The sequence below is a fragment of the Schistocerca gregaria genome, chromosome 5, assembly GCF_023897955.1.
Source record: "Schistocerca gregaria isolate iqSchGreg1 chromosome 5, iqSchGreg1.2, whole genome shotgun sequence".
In the NCBI taxonomy this organism is placed as follows: Eukaryota; Metazoa; Arthropoda; class Insecta; order Orthoptera; family Acrididae; genus Schistocerca; species Schistocerca gregaria.
The window spans coordinates 664,898,008-664,913,123 of record NC_064924.1 but is presented as its reverse complement, the minus strand read 5'-3'; the positions used below and the strand labels follow the sequence as shown (position 1 = coordinate 664,913,123).

The following is a 15,116-nucleotide window of genomic DNA, read 5'->3' as shown; positions in this document are numbered from 1 at the left end:
AATTCTTACGAAGACACCCTTAGTAGGTGTCGAAACCTAGGTCCATGAAACTAACGATTATGTGCAACCGGTGGGCTGTTTAATCCTGTATTGAAACTAATATACGGTTGCTGAATAACAGTCATGTTCAAAACTGTTAAATACGTGTTGTTGCTTCTTGTCAATCATTTATAAGAAGTGGTAATTGCTAATTTTTAAAAATCTTAGCTTTATTGCTGAAATGAGTTCACTTTTAAATATCGACTTGGCATGTATCAGTAGTCAAACTTTATTAAGTGCCTTTTCTTTGCGAATTTGCGTCGTCTTACGAACTTGTACAGAAGTGTGAAGGCCTTTTAAATTGCACTCTTAATGAAATGACGAGCTTCTTTTGACATTCTACTTTAGTTATATTAATTACCATGCGCGTCAATCATTTTTGAAGAAGCCAGTTATCCGTTTCTGAAAGCTGACACTCGTCTAGATTTATGTTGTTGTAATGCACGAAATAATACGAAAAAGTGAATTATTTATGGTGCCATAAAATGATCAGCATAAATTCCTCTCATCCATGGATCGGTTTATGGGGCAAAATTAATAGCCCATAAACTGACTCTCAACAAAAACCAGGAAATAAAGGCTCACGGAATAGCTGCGCTGTTTCGAATTCTGAGAAGTCCACAAAGGCGCCCCCAGCTTTCACGACAGCTGACGGTAGAAATACGAGAGGCCAGGTTTGCCCTCTGGCGCTTAACGTACGTGTGTAAAATCTTCGTCCCATAAAACAGTGAACGGTATACACGCACTGTGAGGTGCGTCCCGGTGGTAAAAATTGTTCAATAACGGAAACAAAAGTATTGACTATAAAATCGTTGCCGGCAGGAGTGGCCGAGCGGTTCTAGGCGCTACAGTCGGGAACCGCGCGACCGCTACGGTCGCAGGTTCGAATCCTGCTTCGGGTATGGATGTGTGTGATGTCCTTAGGTTGGTTAGGTTTAAGTAGTTCTAAGTTCTAGGGGACTGATGACCTCGGAAGTTAAGTCCCATAGTGTTCAGAGCCATTATAACCATTTTGTAAAATTATTAGTCAGTTTTTTTATTTTGGATAATCACCTGTCTATTGATTATTTCTGGTTCATTTCGAGATATTACGATTTTATTACACAGAAGTAAAGTAGGAGAAATGGTCAAATAGACCTGAGAAAGTTTTTCGGAGGTTATTTGAGGTATATGGTTTTTTCGCATAACGGGGAGAAGAATTGATAAGGAAGGGCTTCATGTACGAGGGCTATCCAGGAAGTAACAGAAGTTTTTTTTCTGGATCGTAGCGGTGGACTGGGCTACAGTAGCCGTATTGATGCCGTGGCATTCCCACACTCGGTACCAATCCAGCACTGGTAGCGTGGGCTCCGCTACTTTGCTTTCCGTGACGTGTTAAAATGCGCGCTGCAATAGAAAATCCCACAACTTGTGAGGACGAGTTTTATGACTAGGCTATTGGTGACAAAAAAAGGAAACTAATTTAAATTTATCGTGACATTTCTGATGTGTGCCGAAAAGGAATAATGAGTGTGTGACTGATGAAGTGGTGATGAAAATCAACGACAAAATTCCTGTAAATAGTCGTCGCAGGATCACGGAACTTTCGCAACATTTTCCACAAATTTCACGGAGTTTGGTGGATGAAATTATCGCGGAGAAGCTTGTTTACCCCAAAATTTGTACTAAGTGAGCCCCAAAATCCTAAAAGAAGACCACAAAGAACAGAGACTGGCTGCAGCACTGACCTTATTCGTAGATTGCGAGAAAAATGGTAACAAAGTTATCGATCTTACCGTAACAGGGAACGAGACTTGGAAGAAGCATGAAACATGAAACAAAAAGGCAACAGATGAAATGGGGACACACAAATTCTCCCAAGAAACCAAGGAAGTGTTTTCAAATGCTGTCAGCAAGAAAGATCATGGCTATTGTGTTTTGGGTCCTTTAAGGGAGTGATTCTCGTTGACTTCGTTGAACGTAACACAACAGTTAACTCAGGGTAGTGCTGCCAAACACAGACAGAAATTAGGTGGCCGATACAAAACAAGCGTCGGAGAAAACTTTGTGCAAAAGCTTTGTGTTTGCACGACACCGCACGTCCACACACGACAAGTCGTACCCGAGAGCTCGTACGCGGATTTGGATGCGAGGTGTGTGGATCGTCCACCATACAGCCGAGAGACGACCACCTCTTCCCAGCAATAAAAACATGGCTCGGTACACAACGCTTTGAATCTGATGACGAAATAAATGCCGATATAAACCAGTGGTTGCAATCGCAGGCGGCGGATTTTTACAGAGACGGCAATGAAAAACATGTCACGGTACGCCTCAGTTTGAATGGCTTAAGAGTGTACCTTTAATATATATATACAATAAAATTTGGTTTTGCCATATTGTTAATTTTTTATTTCAAAACATCTGTTACCTTCTGGATACGTCTCGTGTTATCCTTAAAAAGTGTGTCCATATAGCCAGATGTTCAGAAAGAAACAGCGACCAGTAATTGCGGAATTGTGTGTGCTCATTCCGTTTCGGAGAGTGGAAAATTGTTAGCATATTTCCCTCCATCTGAAATGGAAGTTCACGCGCAGTGAGTGCTAAAGCGTTTTAAGGCGTAATTACATAACGCAGTAGGAAAGCCCATGATAGTAAATTTTTTTCTTTATTGCTACATTATATCGCATAGAATCTGCCAGATATTAAATTCCATTTTCAGTTGCTGTGGTACTATTATACAGAACAGATAGAATTCTCATGAAGATCACAGCTCGAAAAATGTAACTCAGATATTGTTTGGGACGTGTAAAATAAAAGCAATCTGTAGAAGTGTTTTAAGTACTGTTAGTGCATAAAGCATATACCAGTTTTTCTTCACTTCCATCTCGTAGGCTTCTGTTGATTCTTTTGCTTTGTAGGAACTGCTGTTTCAGCGTCTCAGTTTTTTAGAATTAAGTAGGGTAGGCTCGTAATGAAGGGTTCTAGGTCCGATTCCGGAAGCTATTACAGTTTTCTAATGATCGTCAAATGTGCAAGTAGGTTTCCTTCGATTGGTGAAATCCAATGAAGGGACTCTTAAGTCAACTGTGGAGTAAATTCAATACACAAACCACCGAGGAGGCATCAAAATCAAAAGTTTTGCGCGAGGACGCTTAGGAACCACCTTTATTATTATTGTTATTATTTTATGGCCTACATTGGACAACTTTAGTCAATATTAAGAATTATGTTCTTGTGTTTGTTGGCCCAATACTTTTTCATTCCTTCAGATCGTGCCTTTCTCTCCTCATCAGAAATCAACCCTCCCATTCTCTGCTAATTTTCATTGATAGTGTGATATGTTTGTCCTGAAGTATCCTGAGTGCGTCTGTTTACCTTTCAAATCCTCCATCGTAGTCTGTAGTTTCATCATGTTCTCCTTGATTTCTGCGATCCGTCTAATGCCGCTCTTATTATTCCCTAACTTCGCTATTATTCTCCGGCAAATTCTGTTTCCTGTTGTCGTCATCAAATGCCCTAGGAGAGAGCTCCGTTTCTATTTCATTGTCCTTGTTACTAGTTCTATTTCCTTATATACTGTTTGAGTTGAAGCTATTCTCCAAGCTCCGTCTTTTTGGTATTTTTATTTATACATGTTCTGACTATCCTTCTTTATATTTTGAGTAAGGAACCACTTTAATAAATAATGAAAGAAGTTCAGTAGCGTAGTGGCTACAGCTGCTGACTCCGTGTTCCGTAGCTAACTGCCGGCACCTGAATGTATTTCTGCAATGTATTAATCTTTGGCTCGATTGACTATGTGAATGGTGCGGCCTGGACAACTGGCTGCATCATCAGAACAGTTCTCATAGATATCTTATCGTCACTTAAAATAAAATCATCTAGGAGTTCAAATGATTGGATAAGCCTCCTTGCCACAGTAGAAGAATTTCTTTAAACAAATCTGATGAATAAAAATTGATATTTCCTATTTTCACTATTGTAGAGTATAATCACCTATAATTCTGTAAACAGTTGTCGGTGCAGTTGCATCTTCCTCAGTGGGTGCTCTTTATTTAAACATCTTTCATTAAGACATGTTCTAAGGCATTTGAAAATAACTACTCGGCCAATGGAGGAAGCCACTGCGGGTAATAATAATTGTACAGAACCACGGATGGACCTACTGCATCTGATGGTTCCATATTCCTTGAGTATTTCTCTGTTTATTTAACCTCTGCTGTGCTCCTTCCTAATACTGTCTTATGCGTTCATGTGCTCGTGAAAGAGATATGTTCTCCGACAACTGAGTTCTAATCTGTTTCTTTTTCTCTTCTTTTCAGGTACGATCCCTGACTGAGGCTAGCACTCTTCCTGAGGTGAGAACACAATGCACAGTTTCGCACTATTGTCCTTACATGCTTAAACCTTAGAAGTGGAATGCTATATACTCACCTCTATTGGGACCTCGGTAATCAATAATCTGTGTGGTGCACAACTGTTTTCCATATGTTATCAACGTTTACCATCGTTAAAAATAAAATTAATTACTTTCCACGCCATAATCTTCGCGGAGGACATCTTCACATCATATACTTAGTAACCTTGGTCGGTAGGAATAACTAAAGCACTTTCATACTCTATCTTATCCGATGATATGCAAATGGTGCACAAACAGGCTGGGACAGTGATAATCTGTCTAGCTGTTCGCTTCAGTAACGCAAATCAACGCAGCAGCGAGAAAAGGCATCTGCACAACGGGTAAAGTCAACGGTTCAGAATTATTGGCTTCTTTTCAGGACCGTCATGCATAATGAATCAGTGTGCAAACCTGATTCCGGAACATCATTGCCACCAGCCTTACACCGATAAAGTGTGGGATTTGTGAAATGCGATTGATTTCTTACGACCATGGAGCTTTTTAAACGCCCCTTTACGCCACGTTTATGCTAACAACTATTGTATTTGGAAAAATAATGGACCCAATGATACGAAGATTTAAGTACTCATTAGAAATATTAAAAATTACGATGTCTGTTCCACTTATAGCAACTTCATGTATACAAGGCGATTATAATTAAACCTTCAAACGGATGTAGAACTAAAACTACAGGTCAGAATAATGTCAAATTGCAACGGAATATTATCAGAGAAGGGGGAAAACGATGGCAGACGAAAAATGGCTCTGCAAGCATCATTATTTAATAGTGGTCGACTATAAATGACAAATGAATCGTACGACAATGCCTAAGGTGTACGTCTGACGTTGAACCAAATATACTGCTCAGTGTGCTTGGGTGTACAGGTGTAACACTGTTAGTTACGTAAGCACATGCACCACGCAAGGTCCTATCACATCGGATGGGAAAAATCTGTTTTTAATTGTCCTGAGGCCAAAAACCGCATAAAAAGTGTCAATCAAAATCAAAGGCGATTATTAATTTCCGTGTGACTGGCGCAAAATGTGTTCAATATGCTGTCACCGTTTTCTGCAACAAGTTGAAATGGAGAAACAGCATGTTCCACAACTGATCGAAGTGTGTTGCGCTATGTGTGCCTTCAATGCAGCTAAGTATGCAATCGGAACACTGAACACAACATCGTTCACATAGCCCCACATCCGGAAGACACACGGATTAAGATGAGGTGATCGAGACCACCAGGCTGTAGGGAAATGGCGGCAGATAATTCTAGCATTTCAGAAAAAGCGCTTCAGCATCTGCTGAAATGGATTTGCAATGTGCGGAGGTGAGCCATCTTGCATGAAAATGATGCCATCCACACATCCACGGTGTTTGAGAGCTTGAATGACGTGGTTGCGCAAAAGACACTCATAGCTACCAATGACGGTACAGGTAACAGGACCGGAAGTACCCGTCTCTCCGAAAAAAATATGACCCTATGATAAATTATGCCGTAAACCCTCACCAAACAGTAACCTTTTGAGGATTAAGTGGTACTGGTTGATGTGCGTGTGGAATTTCCGTTGTCCATATGCGACTATTCTGTATTTTGACGTATCCTGTCAGATTGAAGTGGTCTACGTCTGTCCACAAAATCTATCACGACCAATCATTTTCTACTTCCACGCGAGAAAGAAATTCTAAAGCAAAGATCTCTCTTGCTGGCAGGTCAACAGGAAGCAACTAGAGCACATGGGTGATTTTGAATCGATAGTATTGAAGGATGTTTCGTAGGATTTTACGCACCGAGCTCACGGGTATGTCCAATGTTCGGGCAGTTCTCCGTCCACTGCACGTTTGCACACCACCACTCTTCCCCTCCTGCCTTGCTGTGGCCACTGCTTCCACTGACGTCGAATCAATTCGTTTGCTCCCTGCACCAGGTTCCATACCAAAAGAAACTGTCTTTATCGAATTTCCGAATCATTTTGTCCAGACCCACGGCACTCACCGGACCAACGCCTTTTTTCAAATCCTTCAGTGTCTGGAACTTCTGCCGAGCGACGTGGGCGCAGTTATCATTCTTCTAATACAGCTTTACAAGCAGAGCGCGATCTTGAATTGAGACAGTCATGGCGAACGTCGCAGACGCGAAAGGAGAAAAAGCCGTGTACCCGGAGTGTTGATACCAACTTCAGTGGGTGTTTTCATTTACGTATTCTGACACATACAGCGCCATCTGTTGATTAATTTTCACACTATTTTTTTTTCTTCTGCCATTCGTTTTCCTCATTCTCCGATAATATTTTGTTGCAATGTGACGTCATTCTAACTGGTGGTGTTATTTCTACAGCGTTTTTAAAAATTTAAATTTAATATAATCACTCTCTCGGGCATATACGGTATATACATGGTGTTACAAAAAGGTACACCCCGTATAGTGCCTCTTCTAACAGTCGTCAGGAACATTTTTCTCTGGTGTTTCATCGCCTGTTTTCAATATCGTTTTTGCAAAGAGGAAAAGAGGAAACGCCGCTGGTCCTGATGGGATACCAGTTCGATTTTACACAGAGTACGCGAAGGAACTTGCCCCCCTTCTTGCAGCGGTGTACCGTAGGTCTCTAGAAGAGCGTAGCGTTCCAAAGGAATGGAAAAGGGCACAGGTCATCCCCGTCTTCAAGAAGGGACGTCGAACAGATGTGCAGAACTATAGACCTATATCTCTAACGTCGATCAGTTGTAGAATTTTGGAACACGTATTATGTTCGAGTATAATGTCTTTTCTGGAGACTAGAAATCTACTCTGTAGGAATCAGCATGGGTTTCGAAAAAGACGGTCGTGTGAAACCCAGCTCACGCTATTCGTCCACGAGACTCAGAGGGCCTTAGACACGGGTTCACTTGTAGATGCCGTGTTTCTTGACTTCCGCAAGGCGTTTGACACAGTTCCCCACAGTCGTTTAATGAACAAAGTAAGAGCATACGGACTATCAGATCAAGTGTGTGATTGGATTGAAGTGTTCCTAGATAACAGAACGCAGCATGTCATTCTCAATGGAGAGAAGTCTTCCGAAGTAAGAGTGATTTCAGGTGTGCCGCAGGGGAGTGTCATAGGACCGTTGCTATTCACAATATACATAAATGACCTGGTGGATGACATCGGAAGTTCACTGAGGCTTTTTGCAGATGATGCTGTGGTGTATCGAGAGGTTGCAACAATGGAAAATTGTACTGAAATGCAGGTGGATCTGCAGCGAATTGACGCATGGCAATTGAATCTCAATGTCGACAAGTGTAATGTGATGCGAATACATAGAAAGATAGGTCCCTTATCATTTAGCTACAAAATAGCAGGTCAGCAACTGGAAGCAGTTAATTCCATAAATTATCTGGGAGCACGCATTAGGAGTGATTTAAAATGGAATGAACATATAAAGTTGATCGTCGGTAAAGCAGATGCCAGACTGAGATTCATTGGAAGAATCCTAAGGAAATGCAATCCGACAACAAAGGAAGTAGGTTACACTACGCTTGTGCGCCCACTGCTTGAATACTGCTCAGCAGTGTGGGATCCGCACCAGATAGGGTTAATAGAAGAGATAGAGAAGATCCAACGGAGAGCAGCGCGCTTCGTTAAAGGATCATTTAGTAATCCCGAAAGCGTTACGGAGATGATAGATAAACTCCAGTGGAAGACTCTGCAGGAGAGACGCTCAGTAGCTCCTTACGGGCTTTTGTTAAAGTTTCGAGAACATACCTTCACCGAAGAATCAAGCAGTATATTGCTCCCTCCTACGTATATCTCGCGAAGAGACCATGAGGATAAAATCAGAGAGATTAGAGCCCACACAGAAGCATACCGACAATCCTTCTTTCCACGTACAATACGAGACTGGAATAGAAGGGAGAACCGACAGAGGTACTCAGGGTACCCTCCGCCACACACTGTCAGGTGGCTTCCGGAGTATGGATGTAGATGTAGATGCATTGTGTAACTGGAGTCAATCCAAACAAATAGTGCTTATCTTTTGTTCGACGCACAGTGTCGACAGAAAGCGTCGATTGTCTCCCGTAACAAACAATATGATTAATTTTAAAGCGGAATTGTACATGCCCATTCGACACAGCGGTCCTTGATCAGTCTAGTGCGATATTATTTTTATAGATACTGTTAACATGGACAGTAAAAGTCGAAGAATAGCCAGTTCTCCAGCACTGCCCTGGCACGCGCTGACTTCTGTCGCCAAGCACGCAGCGCTGCTATGTCTGCTGGATTGTTGTGTAATCTTCGTTCTTTACTGTCCTTGCTAACACACATCCAGAAAATGCATATCGGACTAAACTAATTTGGGAGCGGTCTTTCGAATGGGCGCGTAAATTTCCGCTTTGGAAATAATTTTGTTGTAATGGGAAACAAACCGACACTTCGTGTTAACACTGGGAGTCGGATGAAAGATGTGACAAGCAGTAATTTTTTTCCCCTAACTCCACGTACACAATGCAGTAACTAAACTGTAAATATCTGCCGAAACATCAGAGAAAGCGCTTCTGACAGTACTGAGGCGAGACTACCGGTATATATAGGAATACTTAGTATTTGTGCTACTGACGAGAACGTAATAGGGCCGTGTTGCCGTTATGGCAGTAATAAAATCAGGAACTGCACGAACAGATTTTAACAAGTATCGCAATGTACACTATGTGATCAAAAGAATCCGGGCACCTGGCTGAAAATGACTTAAAAGTTCGTGGCGCCCTCCATCGGTAATGCTGGAATTCAATATGGTGTTGGCTCACCCTTATCCTTGAAGACAGCTTCCGCTATCGCAGGCATCCGTTGAATCAGGTGCTGGAAGGTTTCTTGGGGAATGGCAGCCGGTTCTTCACGGAGTGCTACACTGAGTAGAGGTATCGATGTCGGTCGTTGATCCCTGGCACGAAGTCGGCGTTCCAAAACAACCCGAAGGTGTTATATAGAATTCAGGTCTGGAGCCTTTGCATGCCTGTCCATTACAGGGCTGTTTTTGTAGTGTAACCACTCCGCAATAGGCCGTGCATTATGAACAGGTGGTCGTTCGTGTTGAAAGATGCAGTAGCCATCCCCGAAATGTTCTTCCACAGTGGGAAGCAAGAAGGTGCTTAGAACATCAATGTAGGACTGTGCTGTAATAGTTCCACGCAAAACAACAAGGGGTGCAATCCACCTCCATGGAAAACACTACCGCACCATAACACCACCGCCTCCGAATTTTACTGTTGGCACTACACACGCTGGCAGATGACGTTCACCGGGCATTAGCCATATCCACAGCCTGCCATCGTATCGCCACATTGTGTAGCGTGATTCGTCACTCCACGCAACGTTTTTCCACCGTTCAGTCGTCCAACGTTTACGCTCTTTGCACCAAGCGAGGCGTCGTTTGGCATTTACCGGCGTGATGTGTGGCTTATGAGCAGCTGCTCGACCATGAAATCCAAGTTTTCTCACCTCCTGTCTAAGCGCCATAGTACTTGCAGTGGATCCTGATGCTGTTTGGAAATGCTGTGTGATGGTCTGGATAGATGTCTGCCTATTACACATTACGACCCTCTTCAACTGTCGGCGGTCTCTGTCAGTCAACAGAGAGGTCGGCCTGTATGCATTTGTACTGTACCTGTGCCTTCACGTTTCCACTTCACTATGAGATCGGAAACAGTGGACCTAGGATTGTTTAGGAGTGTATAAATTTCGGGTAGATGGCAGCACAATGGACCTAATATGTTTTTGAGGGTGTCCGGAAACTTCTGATCACATAGTGTATCACAATACCATTCTTTCTGCCTTTTTCTTTTGCTTTCAAGCATTTGTTTCATTGAGCGTATCGAACACTATTGTACTGCAGTCTTGGCGTCTTTAGGTACCGGATTGGAATTTTATGGGACACTTTTTATTTTGAAAATGAATGGAGTGACTGGTCCTTGAGGACTCAACGTCTACCTCAGTGTATCAATGCGGCCAAACGTCTGGCGTTCTAACCCCAGTCTGCCCTGAGGCTTGCTGTTCGAACCATGGTCAGTACAAAGGTTTTTATCTCTCACTCACCACTTATTTCTCCTCTGGTAATGTCTGTTAATGTGAGAAATGTCGAGTTGCACCGTTGTTCGAAATTTAGGTTAAAACATATACCCACTTACAACTGGCTGGTTGTCACTTCGGCGGTCGGAGGAAGGCATCAGTATACCACCCGCAGTGCCATCATGCCTAACGAAACGCCGTGATGTTCAGCCCGAGCTTTCCCTTTTCTGAGTTTAGTGGAAACATTTTAGAGCTATAATTCGTCTGAGAGAGGTAAAGTAACGGAACTGTCGTAGTACTTAATGATGGAGTACGTACATCGTAAAGACACTGTGAGGATTGATACACTGAATCCTGTACTAGAAACAGTAAATACCTTTGTTTTTCAGTTACTATTCGCGGGAAAGGCATTTCTCCAGTACCTCTTATATGTGCCGCTGTATATACACTCCTGGAAATTGAAATAAGAACACCGTGAATTCATTGTCCCAGGAAGGGGAAACTTTATTGACACATTCCTGGGGTAACATACATCACATGATCACACTGACAGAACCACAGGCACATAGACACAGGCAACAGAGCATGCACAATGTCGGCACTAGTACAGTGTATATCCACCTTTCGCAGCAATGCAGGCTGCTATTCTCCCATGGAGACGATCGTAGAGATGCTGGATGTAGTCCTGTGGAACGGCTTGCCATGCCATTTCCACCTGGCGCCTCAGTTGGACCAGCGTTCGTGCTGGACTTGCAGACCGCGTGAGACGACGCTTCATCCAGTCCCAAACATGCTCAATGGGGGACAGATCCGGAGATCTTGCTGGCCAGGGTAGTTGACTTACTCCTTCTAGAGCACGTTGGGTGGCACGGGATACATGCGGACGTGCATTGTCCTGTTGGAACAGCAAGTTCCCTTGCCGGTCTAGGAATGGTAGAACGATGGGTTCGATGACGGTTTGCATGTACCATGCACTATTCAGTGTACTCTCGACGATCACCAGAGGTGTATGGCCAGTGTAGGAGATCGCTCCCCACACCATGATGCCGGGTGTTGGCCCTGTGTGCCTTGGTCGTATGCAGTCCTGATTGTGGCGCTCACCTGCACGGCGCCAAACACGTATACGACCATCATTGGCACCAAGGCAGAAGCGACTCTCATCGCTGAAGACGACACGTCTCCATTCGTCCCTCCATTCACGCCTGTCGCGACACCACTGGAGGCGGGCTGCACGATGTTGGGGCGTGAGCGGAAGACGGCCTAACGGTGTGCGGGACCGTAGCCCAGCTTCATGGAGACGGTTGCGAATGGTCCTCGCCGATACCCCAGGAGCAACAGTGTCCCTAATTTGCTGGGAAGTGGCGGTGCGGTCCCCTACGGCACTGCATAGGATCCTACGGTCTTGGCGTGCATCCGTGCGTCGCTGCAGTCCGGTCCCAGGTCGACGGGCACGTGCACCTTCCGCCGACCACTGGCGACAACATCGATGTACTGTGGAGACCTCACGCCCCACGTGTTGAGCAATTCGGCGGTACGTCCACCCGGCCTCCCGCATGCCCACTATACGCCCTCGCTCAAAGTCTGTCAATTGCACATACGGTTCACGTCCACGCTGTCGCGGCATGCTCTCAGTGTTAAAGAATGCGATGGAGCTCCGTATGCCACGGCAAACTGGCTGACACAGATGGCAGCGGTGCACAAATGCTGCGCAGCTAGCGCCATTCGACTGCCAACACCGCGGTTCCTGGTGTGTCCGCTGTGCCGTGCGTGTGATCATTGCTTGTACAGCCCTCTCGCAGTGTCCGGAGCAAGTATGGTGGGTCTGACACACCGGTGTCAATGTGTTCTTTTTTCCATTCCCAGGAGTGTATTTTGATTTACTTTTTGCCAGTTTCATGCTTACTTTCTGGTAATAAGTATTGCCTTTATTGGCCCTTTGTGTCAGAGGTGCCGGCCGGAGTGGCCGTGCGGTTCTAGGCGCTACATTCTGGTGCCGAACGACCGCTCCGGTCGCAGGTTCGAATCCTGCCTCGGGCATGGATGTGTGTGCTGTCCTTTTGGTTTGTTAGGTTTAATTAGTTCTAAGTTCTAGGCGACTGATGACTTCAGACGTTAAGTCGCATAGTGCTCAGAGCCATTTGAACCATTTTTGTGTCAGAGGCGACATTAAGAAATCTATCCTCTGTGTTCGTTGTAACTTTTGTGGTTTAATTGTACGTAATCTTCGGTTGTTGTAATGCTGTGTTCCTTGATGGTAACAGAATCAGTAGCTGTTATCAATGACTGATTTCAACCTGCATGTAAATAATACTTAACAATTGTATATCCTCAAGAGTGACATAGCCCTATAACGTCGTTGATATTTTTAACCTATTTCTATCCTGTAATGTAACATCAGATCGTATCCTTGACAACCACAAATACGCCAAAATTATAAACCGCAATGACAATAGTTAGGACTACAGGTGAAAACGACGTCATGTAAAGAACATACAGAGGCTGTGCACCCGTATTAGAACAAGTTAATAGACAGGCAGAGGCGTTTTCCAAATATGAGACAAATGCAATTTCTAAAGAAAGTAAGTAGTAACGCCCATTGTTGATTTCTGAACACTAGTTCATGCCCGAAAAAATAGAGGCATAAGAATTAACATGGCGTCCGTGACGGGATAGAAAAGGAAATCATTCCTGTCTTTCTGCAGGAATCGTCGCGGCATTTGTCTTAATAGATCCATGGAAACCACCTAAAATTTAAATCAGTGTGACCGGCTAGCGATCTGAACTACGTTCCTCTCGAATACCAGTCCATTGTTTTAACAACTGTGCTAACTTGCTCCGTAATTCACGCTTTGAGCTTCATTGAAGCTCAGACACGGAGCGACGCTCACAGCCGGTGTTAACTGTGTAATCCGTCTCCCTCGCGCCTCGGCTCCTCGCCCACATTACGCCGTGGAGTATCGTTCTCGTGGGAGTGAGTTGTTCAGCGAGTTAAGTCCATAATCCGATGATATAGAACTGTCTTAGCGCGAGGACGGCCGCTGGAAACAAGCGGTGCGCCCAGCAATACAGTTTCTCATCGTCTCTGCAGATTATCTTGTGTAGTATCTACACAGTTCAAAGAAGTTGTGTTTGGTACAAAGACCGTGGCACAAATAACTCACAACAATAAAATATGACAGTTTTCAAGGTAAAACTATCAAAGCGAGCAGCTTCTAAAAAGAATTAAAACTTAAATACAAACATATTATAATGTGGATCGAAATACAAACCTGGTAGGTGTCAGGGCAATTCCGTAATGTAATACATCGTACGACCCAAAACTGATGAAGTACGTCATTTATGACGCACGTCCACCTAAGAAAGCTGACTGCATAATTTGTTTTAACCAAATCTCGACATCCTATATTTCCTATGGAAATAATGTACGCACGTTATGTTATGAAATACAGTTAATAGCTAAGATTATATTCATTATTGTTACTTCACAAAATTTTCGTGTATAGGCTAGTAACAATAGTTTCTTTTTACGTTTATTAAGTTTGTAATTAATGTAAAACTAAATCAGAACATAAAGAACAGATACTAAATGCATCACACACACACACTCACACACACACACACACACACACACACACACACACACACACACACACACACACAGAAAGAGAGAGAGAGAGAGAGAGAGAGAGAGAGAGACAGAGAGACAGAGACAGAGAGTTATGACTACTATGACCTATTCCAACATTTCATGGTCATCGTTACCATAATTTTCATTAATCATTTTGTAGCTCGAGGGTCAGGTAAAACTGCCGATACACCATCGATTATGAAGCATCACTACTATGTGCATGATGTAGACACTAAATTATGATTTGTACGATAGATAACAATCAGGCAGGCCAGGGCAACAACATAATACTTTGTACGTTGGGCCCAGGTGGAAATGAATATCCGAGAAGTCGGTGAGACAGCTTTTCGTGAATGTTCATTTACACAGTGTGGGGCAACTGATGCAGATCGACCTGGTTCACCATAAAATCAACAGATGTCAGGAGCATCCATACATACTAAGTTCTCGTAACTGATGACAGTCTGCTTTAGCCCTTTATGATTCTCAGCGCTTCAATTCTTTAGGAATGTTGTCTATTCCAGGGGACTTTCTTCTACTTTCACTGCTATGTCAAATTCTTCTATTGCGGTGAACAGACTGCAGAGTGGTGGATCTGCCGTTGTATAAAGACGTCCGATTGTTTTCTTGTTTCCACAGAAGCTATTCTCGTAAACATGAGTACGTAAGCAGTATATTGCTCTCTCCTACGTATATCTCGCGAAGAGACCATGAGGATAAAATCAGAGAGATTAGAGCCCACACAGAAGCATACCGACAATCCTTCTTTCCACGTACAATACGAGACTGGAATAGAAGGGAGAACCGATAGAGGTACTCAGGGTACCCTCCGCCACACACCGTCAGGTGGCAGGCGGAGTATAGATGTAGATGTAGATGTAAAACACATTTTCATTGTTTTCCTAATACCATTCTGAAACGTTGAAGTTAACACATAGCTCTATTTACAAGAATCGTACACGATCCTATTTCTCTGCCTTGTAAAGTAAGGCCAAACAGCTAAGCCTATTTCCTTGCTGCGTACAACGGA

General features: G+C 43.6%; 1 protein-coding gene across 2 annotated transcripts in view; it reads left to right on the top strand.

Annotated features, from left to right (window-relative positions):
* LOC126272437 (tensin) overlaps positions 1-15,116 on the top strand; it is a 2,382,193-nt gene that overhangs the window by 1,745,753 nt on the left and 621,324 nt on the right. For both annotated transcript variants that reach the window (XM_049975310.1, XM_049975309.1), the window contains one exon: positions 4,344-4,379. In XM_049975310.1, coding sequence (XP_049831267.1) covers positions 4,344-4,379 — 36 coding nt within the window. The remainder of the gene's footprint in view (positions 1-4,343; positions 4,380-15,116) is intronic.